This window comes from Colletotrichum karsti, assembly GCF_011947395.1.
Source record: "Colletotrichum karsti strain CkLH20 chromosome Unknown Scaffold35, whole genome shotgun sequence".
Taxonomy (NCBI): Eukaryota; Fungi; Ascomycota; class Sordariomycetes; order Glomerellales; family Glomerellaceae; genus Colletotrichum; species Colletotrichum karsti.
This window is the reverse complement of record NW_024065935.1, coordinates 503,198-517,817: the sequence shown is the minus strand read 5'-3', so window position 1 is coordinate 517,817 and position 14,620 is coordinate 503,198. Positions and strand designations below refer to the sequence as shown.

Sequence of the window (14,620 nt, the reverse complement as noted above, 5' to 3'; positions counted from 1 at the left end):
TTGCCACGTATAGAGTTGAACTTGAAGCCGATCGCAACATTCCACGATCCAAAACTGACTGGAAAAGTGCATTTCAGATCGGTATTCACGGTAAGTTGAGCGGAGAAGGCACTGGAGTGCCTATCTCGCACTGATGGCTTTTAAAGATTATAATTCTTATTTATCTGTATGTTAATTCGAGTCGCGCTCGTCATAGACATGAATTTCCGAGTTGCATTTCCTCGTCCATGATCTTGTAGTGCGCCTGGCAAAGGCTTCAGCTCCATTCCCCCTGTTGCCCTGCTATAGATGTCAGTATTTCCGAGCAGTTTCCGGCGAAGAAGATGTTGGCTGCTATTCAATTCTGCCAAATATGGTTTAGAGCCTGCATATCACAAGGCTTTCTCATTCGTCGCAGAACAACATGTTGGTGTGGTTCTGTTGGCGAGCCCAACTAGAACGCAGCAGTTTTGTTGTTCGCATCTGCTGAACCAACACACAAGGAACAAGCGGACCTCAAGGAAGAGGGGTATTTGCGGGGCCGTTCTTCTTATTTCTTGCCATCTGACGGTGGCCGATGTCCTCCATGTTCTCTCTTCTCTCATCATCACACAACTTGTAGCTTCACCTAGTATCGTCATGTCTGCGACGTCGAATCAAGCAGCGGTGCCGCCCAGCTCTTCATTGGCAAACGCTGATACAGGTCCTCATGAGGGGCCTATTACGGCTGTGAGCTTCGATCATCACGTCCTATCGGCTTTCGTAGCTTGCGTTGACCATGACATATTAGGGCCCCGCCATTGATGAGACCAACAACGAGTCTGAGACGAGGAGGTGAGTTTGTCTGGAGTTTTGTGAAGCTATGTGAAGACAAGTGCTTATTGTTCGCAGCATCATCTCCTCATCAACCGCGTCATTGACCGAAAGCATCACCGAGTACCGCCGTCTTCATGGGCGAACATACACCCAAAAGACAGACTACTGGGGACCGAATGACGAGAAACAAAACGAAGGACTCGAGATCAAGTACGTTTCAACACGGCGGGCTGTTATTTCAGGCAGGATTCTAAACTACTCACCAACAGTCATTACTGGATGACCTTGTTTTTAGGTGACAAGCTCTTTCTTGCCCCGATTGGTGACAGTCCTCAAGTAAGCGTTCTAATCTCCAGCACTTTTGCGATGGGAGTTCACGTCCTTGACAGAATGTTCTTGACCTCGGTACCGGGACAGGTATCTGGGCTATGTAAGTTCGAGGAACTCTCATGATCAGAAAACTTTACTAACCACGGCTAGCGACTTTGCCGATGAGTTTCCGTCTGCCGAAGTTGTTGGGATCGATATATCGCCTATCCAGCCTTCCTGGGTTCCACCGAACTGCAAATTCCAGATTGGCGATATTGAACAGCCGTGGACTTGGCCGGCCGACTTCTTTGACCTCGTCCATATCCGCAACCTCGAAGGCAGCGTAGCAGACTGGCCAGCGCTCTACAACCAGGCCATACGCAGTTTGAGACCTGGTGGTTATATCGAAGTAAAGGAATTCGACATCGAAGTCCGGTCTCAGGTCCAGGATGTAGACGACGACCACCCTTATAAGGCCTGGGCGAGGAACATCTGCGCCGCCTGCGACAAGCTTGGCAAGACAGGAAAGCAATGCCGTGAGCCCGGAATTGCTACCAACCTTCGAGAAGCCGGGTTCATCGACATTATCGAGAAGAAATGGCCGATCCCGATTGGTGCATGGGCGAATGACCCCATGTTGAAGGAGGTCGGCACAGGAGCCCTGGAATATCTCGATCAATCGCTGGAAGGATTCGGGACCTTTCTTCTCAAGGAGATTTTGGGCTGGGAGTACGCCAAGGCCATTGTCTTCATCAGTGAGAAGCGCAGGGCGCTCAAGGACGCGAAGATGCAGCCGGTCATCGATTTGTAAGTTCGCCGTTTTCTGAGACGAGCCAAGTACTAATAGCTTGCTGTATATAGACATCTTGTCTATGCCAGAAAAACAAAACATTGGGGAAAATGCCATGAACTTGTATTTCACGTTGCCTGAATGTAAACACTTTCTCCACTACACTGCGTTGAGTTCATAACCCTTAGTCTCAAAATCTCGGCAATGAATCTATGCAGTCGGTTGACGTCTCGCAGCTTTTGATGTCGAGGTTTCAGTCTGTCGAAGGCATATGTAGTATTCAAACCAACTAGAATTCGGTGGCTTCTCTATACATGCATTTGAAGGAAGATTAGCCGCCCTCATCCTGAGGGCTGCTGAATGAGTCGAAATCACTTCAATTTCTTCTGCTTACCTCTTCGCGACGGCCTCTTTCTCATGCTTTTGTTCAATACGCCATTAGTAGCGTATAACCAATATTGAACTAAGCATCCAGAACTACATCTCCTCGAGGACAGAATTGGAAGCTCTCATCCAGCCAGGGTCTAGATCCTTCCGGCCGCGCTAGGATTTCTCGGCCGAGCCAACGCGCTAAGCCAGCCCGACGACCATCTAATTTCCCGTGCCTCATCCCCTTTTCATCGCCGTCCCGGGTCATCATCCAACACCGCTCCGACAACCTCAAAACCCGGCTCCGATCCGAGCATCCCGTCAAGAATGAGGCCCCTCAGCCTCGGGTGGCTGCTCACCTCCATCCTCCCCCTCACAACCGCCCTACCCAACAGCACAACCGAAGTCGACCTGATCTTCCCCCGTCCAGACAACACCTACGCCCCAACACCCTCTGGCCTCCCCGTCCTCATCTCCCTCCACAACCCCACAGCCGCGAACCACTTCGGCTGGACCTTCCGCTGGGGCGTCTACAAACAACCACACCCCGACATCGCCCACCGCCTGCCCCTCAACACCATCTCAGCCGCCATCGGCAACGACACCACGTGGCCCGACAACCCGCACCTCATCACCGACGCGACGGGAAAGCCCCTCGAGCCCGGCACCTACACCTTCCACTGGAACCTCCGCGGCAGCCACTGGTGCGAGTTCCTCCCGGGGAGCGCCGAGTACTCCGACGAGCTCTTCCTGACCAACGGCTCCTTCTCCTTCACGGTCGCCAGCGGCGCGCCGACGCCGACCTTCACGGGTACGTGTCCCACGGCGCTGGGCGTCGTGGACTACGTCTCGACGACGGTGTACCGGGGGTTGCCGTGGGACGAGGAGCACGGGGACCCGGCGACGCAGACGCTGACGTGCGCGGTCACGAGGAGCGTGAGCGTTACGGCGGAGCCGTGTCTTGCGACGGTGGACGCGGCGCAGGAGACGAGTGTTTCGAAGAGGATGGGGTGGGGGGAGTATGCCACTGCTGCTGCGTCTGCCACGGGGACTGGGTCGTTTGGGAGTGGGCGCGGTGTGGTGGTGCCGTTCTTGTCTTGGGTGTTCGTGGGGATCGGTGTCGTCTTGGTTATTTCATAAGTCCTGCGGGGGGCTTTGTTTGAAGCAGACTTTGATGGACGATTAATCGATAAGGCGTGGGATCGATAAGCCTGTGACATGTATCTGTCGAGAGACAGCATGCCTGTTACGAATAATTCAACAACCTTCTCCGGTTGCTTCGACGTAACTATGACAACTCACCTGTAGAGCAGATAGGCCATCAAAAGTAATACCGCGATAGTTCTATATCTAGAAGAAGCCCCTTTCCCCGCTCCTTGAAACTTCAACTAGTCTATCACTCATAACTTCTAAGTATTAGCGACTTGAACGACATCTATATCCATTAACTATGACAAACATGGACTAGCATATCACCGTGATTGAGATGAACTACCTCCCTTTGATTTTGTGCTATGTGGTGTAGTTTTATAGGCAACGAGCCTAGGACGCACAGGGAGATCTCAGATGATAACATTTCGACAATGGGAACGAAGCGCAACAATGAAGCTCACGACGCTCGTGGGCACCGAAAGATGACCGTTTGCTATGCTTAGATGGACACCAGCGCGAGGGGTTGCAGTAGCAATAAACCCCAAGATAATACCGTGAACTTGCTCAGTCGGAACATAGAAAATCGCAACAATACGTCGGCTCAATCGATTCAGATACTATAGAATGGTATAACTCACCATTGAAGTTTTCAAAAGCCGTGCCTACAGTCTTGTGGTAGTCATCAATCATGGCTAACGCTCAAGCAATCGTGTAGTTCACCATCGTGTGCTAAAGGACGCGTGTAAGCATTCACATAATGTACATTAAGACTATAGCGCAGCGGGCACCACCATCCCCGGAGAAAACAAATATACAGCTAAATGTCGCCAATTCTTCTATCAGTGTTATTTATACCCTACTCACTGTTGACGAAAACCGCATTTTCCCTCATAACTAAAACGGAGACGATTTCATTGATACAACCCAGCCTCAAAACCACAATCCAACCCCCGAATCCGCTAAACAAAACCACGTTCCCCATATGCAATGCCATAAAAACCCATCAAACCAAGTCCCTATCCCGCATAGTCATCCCCAAACTTCAAGGAAGCTCACAGACGAACTCCCCGAGCTCACCCGTCACGCGATCCGTCTCCAGAGACGAACGTGACCCAGACCCCGTGCCAGCCCATCTCCCCGTGACTTACCGAGCGGAGATCACGGAGACGGGCTCGGCACCGAGCCTCGGACCTCTTTAGATGCCTGAACGACGCCGCACGGCTGTCCCGTCTGTGCGGTTATGGACCTTGTCTGACGCATATCGTTCAAAATGCAACTTGGGGGATGATGACGGTAATGGCTTCTTCCTTGGATGTGAACATCGTTTCGGGATAAGAACGCATGGCAGGTGATGTTTGAAGATGCACGAGAGAGATATCGTCTGCATAAGCGTTGTCGCTGGCGAATCAAAAAAGGAAACAGACGGTTTTTGGCATTAAGGAGGTTGAATGTTATTGGGTGTTGTATTATGGGATATCTGCAAACAAAGCGGAGCCGCAAAGTCTGTAAGGAGGGAATTAGACGTTCAATGATTGCATTCGAGGATCGAGGTGGGCCGCCGAGTCTAATGGAGCTACATCGTCTGATCATCTCATAGGCTGTCTTCTCTAGTAATCTCTATTCTGGGTGTATTGACATCTGAAATTTTAGGGACGTCAAGGATGTCAGGGCTGAGCCATTCCTTGACCGCCGCGATGGCTTCGCCGTACTCGACCATGACCGTCTCTTTTGGCGTGAACGGTGGAGGCTTGTCCCATGCATGCTTTTCTGTCTCGACCACGCGAGTGCTGATCCGGCGCCCCCGGGATTGAAGACGTTCAGCAAACTTCTGACCCTCCAAGAGGAGCATGTCGTACTCGCACATGCAGAGGTGAATGGGCGGAAGCCGATCCACCATCTCGTCTGTCATCAGGCCAGGGGACAGCCGTGGGTCATGGCGCTCAGACCGTGGTCGCGGAGGATATACATAGGATGCGTCAAAGAGATCAGTCATTCCCTTTGGAAGAGTCATGTCAGGCCTGCCACAGGTCTGCCGCTTCATTGGCCTTGTGATGGTCCAGTCGAGAAGTGGGTAGAAGAGAACGATGCCGGATATGTCGGGGACCGGGAATTTAAGCTCATAACCCCACCTCTGGGGCTCTTGGAGGAGGTTCCAGCCGGCGAGGGCCAGGGTGCCGCCGGCCGAGAAGCCCGAGATGAAAACCTTTGATTTGTCGATGCGGAATTCTTCAGCACGTGCGACGATCTGCAGGATCGAGTCGGCGGCATCCTCTACCGGAGTGGGGAAGGGATAGCCCGGAGCCAGACGGTAGCTGACGGAGAAAACGACGGCATTCAGGGCGGTGGCTACGGCTCCGGCCCAGCGGGCGTCATCAGTACCCTGTCCGAGAACGAAGCCTCCGCCGTGAAAGTTGATGACTGCAGGGACCTTCCCGGTGGGTTTTGCTGGTGTGGTTTGGGGAGGAAGCCAGACATCGACTCTGATCTTTTCTTTACCAGCCCATTCAGACAGCGTCGAGTCAAGCCAGATGACCCTATTCGCGGCTGGAGGGACGGGAGCGGACAGGTTCTGAAGTCCGAATGCAAAGGCGGCGCCCGAACGGAGGGCGAAAGCATTAGCGGTCAGGCGCCAACGAGCGATATTCTCGAGGGGATTGTCATATTCGCCGTCGGGAGTGCCGGCTCTGCTGGTAGCGGCACTATTGGCCTTGCTATTGGCCTTGCTCCCGTTCTTGCTAGACCTGGATAGGTTGGATATGTTGGATACAGTCCGGGCGAGCTTGTTGGAATTCATCGGGATGCGGAATGCGCGGAAGTGCCGCGGACGCAGATGCAGATGCAGGTGACAAGCGGCCGGCTGGTGGATGCTGAGAAATGCGGACAATCGGGCGCCGAAGAAAGTCAAAGAAACATTGGCGAACGACGGATGTAGTCAAAGAAGGGCGGTGGTGTCTCGGGTATAACGGAACAGAGCGGTTTGGCGATAGGTGAGAGGAACCGACGGGAGAAGATGGAGAAGAGGATTGACAAATCAAGAGGCTAATAGGAAGCTTTTGGTGCTACCGGCCGAGGAGAGAGAGGTCGTCGGGTTGGGTGTGACTCCGGGCACTAGGCACCAGGTGGAGGAGGTAGGGTGTCAGGTGTCATTGACGTTGGAAGTAGGTGGACTTGGCGGATGTGCCCTACCAGACCGGGAAGGCCTTGGCAGATGAGATCAGGTCCCAAGGCGAGTGGGATGGAGGATCGGCGTGGTGAGGTAGCCTTTTTTGGTGTCGATGGTGTGGCCACCTAAGGTAGGTCGTGATTATCGGCTAGCAGAATGGATGTGTGTGGTTGGGCTGGAGAAAGACGGCGATTCTGAGACGGGAGAGAGCAGAAGTCGAGGCCAGAACAGAGCAGGTTGGGAGCGAGGCACAGCAGGGTAAACGGGAGGCGATATGTCACTGGCACTTGCCTCTACGGCTTGTGATGGCGCAACAAGTTTTCAGGTTGCTTGTCGGTCGGGGATGATACCATTACGATACGTGGTGATGTGGCAGGTGTGGCAGGTGTGGCAGGTGTGGCAGGCGTGGCAGGCGTGGCTAAGGCGCAGTGTCAATCGCCCAAGGCAGAGAGCGTGACAGAGCTGTGAGGTGTGTGAGGTCCAGAAGGACTGCAAAGATGCCGAAAGGGTGACGTCAGTCGAGGCCCAGGGTGGGGCCGTGCCTTCCGGGATGTGACCGGAGCTACCTGCGGGATGCGCATCGCGGTTTCCAGAGGATGCCAGAAGACCCAAAGACCCAAAGACCAATAGAAACGGTGTTTTTAGAAAGGCCCAAGGAAACGCTAGGCAATTCTTGAAGGTCCCTAAAGACGGGAGGCAGCTTAGGTAGCCTGGAAGGTTGCCGGGGTCTGCCCCGGAGCAAACGGTCCTCAAATGGAATGACAATTCAGTGTTTAATCGACTGCAAAATGATATCAGCCACTTAAAAAAAGCGTTTCGTCGTCCGTGACCTTGTGGGGCTAATATTGGCGGGGGACGTGGACAGTGGACGGACGGGAAGGAGGTACGTACCGGATGCCCCACAACGAATGACGCTGCACTGACACCACATGGCCGGTGCTTGTTTGTATCGGGCAGGAACCTACGGCGAAACGGGCAGGAAAGGCGTGGAAAGGAGGAAACTTCACCTGCCTTGCCTCTTACCTAGACGTGCCGTGAGAAAAATTCAGGTAGGGCAGGAGCGAAGGACCACTTTGAGGGACCACACGCACCTGGCCGATGCGATGCGATCGATCCAGTGTCCTGCCTTTTCGTTGCTTTCAGCAAACTTTTGCCTCGACTCGTGTCCATCTTAATGTTCGTACGAGCAGCTACATACTAAGGTACATTTGATTCTGAAGTAGGTGATACGTAAGGTCGCAGCTGCCGTTCGGGTACAGGATACCTCAACTGTCCCCGGCCTCCGTGACGTACCCCGACCGTCTGGCCGCGACTCCGGCATCTGGGCACATTTCTGTCCTGTGACCATGCTGAGCAAGCGCCTTGGTCGCGCAAGAAAATCAAGACTTGGGCAGACTCTAGCAGTATTGGCTCGATCATGGTTGAGTCACCGGTACATGATATCAGATTGGGTCCAAAGAAACGACCCTTCCGGGCGGAGCCATGTCCGCGGCGGACCGTGATGTTCGCCGAGTTTCCTTCCATCATGATTATTCTTATTCTCATCATCCGCCCCCCTCCTTTCCCATCCACCTTTTCCCGTCTGTTCTCTCCATTCACATGTACCTGCAGTGACATGCCCATGTCCATCCTCCATATGTAAACCCGTCTTGGCCAAGTCAACCAATTTACTCCAACCTACCCTCCACCCAACAACACCATCTATCGCCAAGCAACTAGCACTACCGCTACTACGTATGTCCAGCCCTTGCCAAGGGGAGGCAACAACACCATGATGGAACAGGAAGCCGTACGACCACCACCTTCGGGCGCTCTTTCGCGCATCGCTCAGAAGATCACATCGCCGCTGAAGACCCACAACCAGGCTACTACGACATCTACGACAAAGACTACCGTCTACGAGAAGCATAGCCCAAGATCCAGCAAGACCAGCCAGTCTAGTAAATCCAGCAAGTCCAGCGATGGCAGAAGTCCAGCAACGAGCCCGGCGAGAAGCCCGGCCAGGAGTGGCGAGCTGAAGCGACAGGAACGGGGGCTCAAGCTCGAACGTCGAGAGCAGGAACAGCGAGAACTCGAGGAACGCCGCCGGCGAGAGTTCGAAGAGGCCCGCAAGAATGAAGACGAAGAGACTCGCGCACGATATGGAGAGGGAAGCGAGGACGACTACCCCACCGAGCTCAACACCATCGCCGAGGCCAGCCAGATGGACGTCGGCTCCAAGGTCACCTTCCGCGCCAGAATCCATACACAGCGCAACATCTCAAAGCACCTCGACTTCATTCTCTTCCGCGACCAGACTGACACCATCCAAGGCGTTCTGGCCAACGTCACACCGAACATGGTGAAATGGGTTCAGCGACTGCACCCCGAATCCATCGTCCAGGTCTCCGGCACCCTCAAGAAGCCCTTACAGGACGTCAAGTCCGCCTACCACCATGATGTCGAGGTTGACATCTACTCGATCCATCTTCTCAACCCTGCGCAGGCGCCACCATTCAGCAACTACATGCCCCCGGATAGCATGAACAACAGACTCAACAACCGCGTCCTCGACCTGCGACACCCCTCCAACCAGGCCCTCTTCCGCGTCCGCGCCATGATCACCCGCAAATTCCGCGAGACCCTCGACAACGACGGCTCCATTGAGATCCAAACACCAAAGTTGCAACCTGCAGCGACCGAGAGTGGTGCTGAGGTCTTCAAGCTGAACTACTTTGGGCGTCGCGCCTTCTTGGCGCAGAGCCCCCAATTGGCCAAGCAGATGGCCATCTCTGCCGACTTTGGCAAAGTCTACGAAGTAAGTGCGCCCATTTCATTGTCCGAGGAAACCAATCAGCGTGAACCACCGCTGACACCGTTAGATCGGCCCGGTCTTCAGAGCCGAAAACTCCAACACGCACCGGCACTTGACCGAATACACCGGACTCGACATCGAAATGAAGATTCACAAGCACTACCACGAACTTATCAGGGTCCTCGACAAGGTTTTGAAGAATATCTTTACCGCCGTCAACGCCATGCCCGAGCTTAAGATCGTTCGCGAGAGGTGGCCAAGCGAAGACCTTGTTTGGTTGGACGAGACCCCGATCATTCCCTTCCCCGAAGGCCTCCAAATGTTGCGCGATGATGGCCGAGATGTTGCCGACGAGGACCTCTCAACAAGAGACGAAATCCGTCTCGGAGAGTTGGTGAAAGAGAAGTACAAGACCGATTACTACATCCTCGACAAATTCCCCGCCAACGCCCGTCCGTTCTACACTCACAAAGCCGAGGATCCCTTCTGGACAAACTCTTTCGATATTTTCGTTCGAGGCCAGGAGATCTGCACCGGAGGTCAGCGCATCAACGACCCCAAAGAACTGCGAAAGAGCATGGCCGCCAACGGCATCTCGGAGGATGAGATGTCAGAATACCTGGAAGCGTTCGACCTTGGCGCTCCTCCCCACGGCGGCGCTGGTCTCGGCTTGGACCGCGTCGTCTTCCTTCTCCTGAACCTTGGAGATATTCGCTACGGATCTCTCTTCTATCGCGACCCCAAGTCTCTCCCCATGCGCTCCTTCCATCTTCCTCATCCCAACGCAGACACAACCAAAATTTGGGCAGGCCGGGAACTGCCTCCTCTCGAGGAGCTCATCGCCAATTACGGCGACGCCTCCAACACATCATGGCTCGACGAGAGATTCGAGATCTGGCGTCATAGCAGTGGCGCGGCCGTCGGCTACGTCAAGCAGGGCAAGTTCGCCATGATCACCGGCGACCCTCTTTGCGACCGCGGTCAATACGAGGAAGTCATTCCTGCCTTCGTAGAATTCGTCACCAAGGAGCTCAAGCTCACACCAGTGTGGATGCTCGTCTCCAACAAAGTCCAGGAAATCCTTGGCCGACGGATCGGATGGCGCACAATGTCCTGCACCGAGGAACAGCGCGCCGACGCCGATCAACACACCGCCCCGGACAACCGCGCTGCGCGCCGGGTCAAGCGTGAAGGTATCAAGATCCACGAGATCAAGCAGCTCAACGACGACTTCATGAAACGCGCGGACAAATCGATCGAGGCTTGGAAGGAAAAGCGCAAGGACAAGAAACAGGTCCATCTCACCGAGATCCGCCCTTGGATCGACCAGTCCCACCGTCGATACTTCGCCGCCGAAAAAGACGACAAGGTCCTCTGTATGGTCGTGCTGGCGCAGCTGGCACCGCGGTACGGCTGGCAGGTGAAGTGGGCTCTGGACTTCCCCGATGCGCCCAACGGAGCGATCGAGGTCCTTGTCGAGTACGCCCTTTCCTGCATCTCCGGTCCCGTCACGTTTGGCGCCGGCGTCAGCGAGAGGTTTGTCCCCGGCCAGCACCTCCACGGCGTGCGTGCCAAGTTCTTGAGCAAGACGTACGCCGCCATCGTCAAGAGCCTCGGCCTGGGCAGGAAGGCTGAGTTCAGGGACAAGTTTGGCGTACTGGGCGAGCAGGTGTACATCTGCTACCCTCGCCGCGGTGTCACCTTGTTTGACCTGAAGGAGATTGTCAAGTTTTTCATGGACGAGGACAGCAGCTAAGAGTACCTCGGCATTGCGACGTAGGGAGAAGGGGCGACCACTAGTGTAATTACGAGCATGGAGCAGGACTGTTGTTGGTTTGGGAGGACTTGGTTTTGTTCATGCACGATGCAATCGCAGCGATACCTCCATCTTTTTAGATTTGATACCAGCGTAGAACGCACTCTCATTTGTAAGCATAATAACGAACATTCCACCCGACCTCGAACTCTTTACGCAGCGCTATTCTCACGTCTTGTCCATTCTGAAGATTGATATCAGCAATATGATATCCCGATGTTCACCTTCGTCGATTCTCAAGCACTAACTGCTCGTATCAAGATATCCGGTACCAGCTGGCACGCGGTGGAATCCCGAAGGGCAGGCAACCTCAACAACCTGAAACGGCCTAGCACGAAAGACATCAATGCGTGGTTCATCCTGTCATGGACCCTGCCATCGACGTCCGAAGTCGACATCGAACCACGCCAAACAGCGACGGCGCCTGTAGAACTGACAACCTCGAAAATGCGCGTTTCGCAACCACCGCCCCAATCCGTCCAGACACGACGTATCATCTATATTGCACGCCAACAGATCCCCAAAAGCCAAGCTCGTCGACCCCGTATGATCAACCGGTATTCTTCGAGAAGCAAACACGGTACTGGTCCGCGGGTCGCTCTGCCGAGGCCCCTCGCGTTCTTAGACATCAGCACTTACACACAGCCGTGTGGTGACATCCCGTCTCTCGTTTGAGACCTCCATGACCTAGACTCCAGTCTCCGCACTTGGCTGGTTACCCCCCCTCGAACGTCTTTTGAGCTTCGCGAATCATCGAGCGCGTTTACTTCTCGAGAGCCGAGGAATGTTGGAAGATGCCGAGGGACGTGACAGACCGGGCGGAAGGTCTCGTTGAAGATGCCTCTTTGAGTAAAGATTCATCGAGGCGGCGGATATCACGAACGTCTATAAGAACTCGATAAGAAGTCACGTCGAAGGGGAATATGGCATCTCATCGCAACCAGCATCACCACCGGCGCGCACACAGTCCTTTCGTTCCATTCAGTCTTTTACTACTCCGTCCGAGACGAGATCATCCTTTCGTTCTATCAACTCGACCCAAATTCCGAGAACCAACTCTTTTCCAAAATGAAGTTCTTCAACACCCTCGTCCTGGCTTCCACGGCCCTCGCCCTCCCGACGGAAAACAAGCGCCAGATAGGCAGCGTCGGCAGCACGGCCAACGAGTTCAAGACGGGCGGCTGCAAGGACATCATCTTCGTCTGGGCCCGCGGCTCGACCGAGATCGGAAACATGGTGAGCTCACCCCCTTCGGGCCCATCACCTCTTCCTGGCAGATTCACTGACTCACTGGCACAGGGCACCGTCGTCGGTCCCCCGGTGGCCAACAGGCTCAAGAGCGCCTTCAGCGGCCAGGTCGCCGTCCAAGGCGTCGACTATGCCGCCCGCCTCGACACCAACTTCCTCCCCGGGGGCGCCGACCCCGCCGGCATCAGCGAGATGGAGAGCATCCTGAACAACATCGCGTCCAAGTGCCCCGACGCCATTGTCGTCACCGGAGGATACTCGTAAGACACACACACATCCACCCCTACACCCCACGAAAAAGCATCTATCCTAACTCTCCAAACAGCCAGGGCGCAGCCGTCAACCACCGCGCGATCGAGGACCTCCCCGAGGCGCAGAAGACCCAGATCGCCGGCGTCGTCACCTTCGGCGACACCCAGTTCCGCGCCGACAACGGCCAGATCCCCAACTTCCCCAAGGACAAGATCAAGATCATCTGCGCCGCGAACCCGCGCGACACCGTCTGCGACGGCAACCTGAGCGCCGCCGTGCTGGCGCCGCACCTCTCGTACGGCGCCGACGCCGGCGAGGGCGCCGATTTCCTCATCGCCAAGATCAGGGCCGTTCAGGGGGCTTGAGTTTCTGCGGGGTGTGTTTACCATCTTTGGATACTCTTCTTCTCAGGGGAGAAGAGGGTGTTGGGAACGGGGATGGATGGACGGACTGCTGTGTGGGTTGGTGGGGATGGTTGAACACATGACATCGGGAAAACGTGGTGGACTTTTTTTTTTTTTTGCTTTTCTTCACCGGAGAGGAGCTTCTGGAGGCTTCTATCCCTTTTTCTTTTCTTACGCCAGAGTTGCAGAAACGGGCGGTTATGGGTTGTCCGTCGAAACGTCTCGTCTTTTCTTTTTGGAATTCATATGCTGGGTACCCGCCTACAAACGTTCGTTCTCAGCTGTCGGTGACATGTTTTGTGTGTTTTGTGCGACGTTGTGGACAGACCGGGTATTACGACGCCTTGGAGTAGAGTGGTTTGATGCAAGATGTGATAACGCATTAGTCTTTGAGAGAGTCAAATCCTTTCTGCGCTGTTTCTTCTTAGCACAGCACGCCGGGTCTGTCCAGCGCTTGAATTTGGTTCCATTCTTCACATTTAGAAAATAACATGAGCTTCATGCAGATACATAGCCACAGAATCCTCATATGAGAAGACATGTAATGGTATTCTTGCTCCACGTTTATCCAGGACTTCAACTACCGCTAATGGACGACTCCTCAAGCCACCTATTGAACTCCGTGATGAACTCGCATTAAAAGCAATCGCGGGGTGCATATTACTAGTCCAGCTTCTGGAATACACTAATTCGAAGAAAAGAAACCGACCTCGGCATCGAATTCGTTTCCTAGTGTACTAACCACCGTGCCCTCGGAGGTTTACTTCTCGGCGCCTTTGTAGGGAGGCAATGTCGGCCGAAGAGAGGGGCACTTCATATCCCCCACGTCGCAGTTGAATTGACCTGTCTTACTCTCAGCTCTTCACCCTCCCCCCGTCTTTACCACATCGAGTAACTCCCGCGAACATGTCCGTCGTCTGGGGTGCAGGCTGCACCATCCAACGCTGCGGGGACTTTTTGTGCTCCACCGAATTGGCTAGGCTTGGCGATGGTACGAGATGCGATTGGCGAACGGAGGTGGCCCCCTGTCGAGTGAAGAATAACGGCGGTGCAGGTCGAGTGCAGGCCGAGGTCCATGGAGCGATTGTGTATGTGTTTAGTTCAGGAGGTCGGGCTTGGATTGAAGGGGACTTTTCATGTTCCACGGACATTTCGACAACTTGTTTGAGAGGCGACTTCCGTCTGAGAAATGAAAAAGTAGCCCATTTTATGAGTTCTCATTCATTCGCTGCACGCAGTCAAAGGCCCGAATCTCCAAGTACTTGGACCATGAAGTACGTGACAACTCCATATGCACAAATCTACAGCGGGAACTACTTGTGATCTCTCTATGATGTGGTCAGTGGAATGAACTGGTCAGGATACAACAGCTTAGGCTCCGAACACTCAAGAAAGAAGAGGGCCAACAGACAAATTTCGCTGATTATATTGATCAAACTATTAGCAAGGTCCTCAAATTCACCAATGTCTGGCCATACTATCAACGGCAAAATACGCTTCAAGGTTTGAACGCGAACCGACTTACATT

General features: G+C 54.2%; 5 protein-coding genes across 5 annotated transcripts; 4 read left to right on the top strand and 1 right to left on the bottom strand.

The window, feature by feature from the left end:
• Nucleotides 1-618: 618 nt before the first annotated feature.
• Nucleotides 619-1,915, top strand: CkaCkLH20_09760 (methyltransferase domain-containing protein; the record flags this gene model as incomplete). Its single annotated transcript, XM_038892475.1, has 6 exons — nucleotides 619-708; nucleotides 770-813; nucleotides 871-1,005; nucleotides 1,065-1,131; nucleotides 1,185-1,225; nucleotides 1,276-1,915. The coding sequence occupies 6 exons, from the start codon at nucleotides 619-621 to the stop codon at nucleotides 1,913-1,915; spliced, it is 1,017 nt and encodes a 338-aa protein (XP_038742358.1).
• A 675-nt stretch (nucleotides 1,916-2,590) lies between these two features.
• CkaCkLH20_09759 (uncharacterized protein) lies at nucleotides 2,591-3,403 on the top strand (the record flags this gene model as incomplete). Its single annotated transcript, XM_038892474.1, has 1 exon — nucleotides 2,591-3,403. The coding sequence occupies one exon, from the start codon at nucleotides 2,591-2,593 to the stop codon at nucleotides 3,401-3,403; it is 813 nt and encodes a 270-aa protein (XP_038742357.1).
• A 1,603-nt stretch (nucleotides 3,404-5,006) lies between these two features.
• On the bottom strand, nucleotides 5,007-6,209 carry CkaCkLH20_09758 (uncharacterized protein; the record flags this gene model as incomplete). Its single annotated transcript, XM_038892473.1, has 1 exon — nucleotides 5,007-6,209. One exon carries the CDS (start codon nucleotides 6,207-6,209, stop codon nucleotides 5,007-5,009), a length of 1,203 nt encoding a protein of 400 aa, XP_038742356.1.
• Nucleotides 6,210-8,349: 2,140 nt separating this feature from the next.
• On the top strand, nucleotides 8,350-11,128 carry CkaCkLH20_09757 (aspartyl-trna synthetase; the record flags this gene model as incomplete). Its single annotated transcript, XM_038892472.1, has 2 exons — nucleotides 8,350-9,375; nucleotides 9,440-11,128. 2 exons carry the CDS (start codon nucleotides 8,350-8,352, stop codon nucleotides 11,126-11,128), a joined length of 2,715 nt encoding a protein of 904 aa, XP_038742355.1.
• A 1,128-nt stretch (nucleotides 11,129-12,256) lies between these two features.
• Nucleotides 12,257-13,053, top strand: CkaCkLH20_09756 (cutinase; the record flags this gene model as incomplete). Its single annotated transcript, XM_038892471.1, has 3 exons — nucleotides 12,257-12,424; nucleotides 12,488-12,696; nucleotides 12,762-13,053. The coding sequence occupies 3 exons, from the start codon at nucleotides 12,257-12,259 to the stop codon at nucleotides 13,051-13,053; spliced, it is 669 nt and encodes a 222-aa protein (XP_038742354.1).
• Between the last annotated feature and the right edge of the window lie 1,567 nt (nucleotides 13,054-14,620).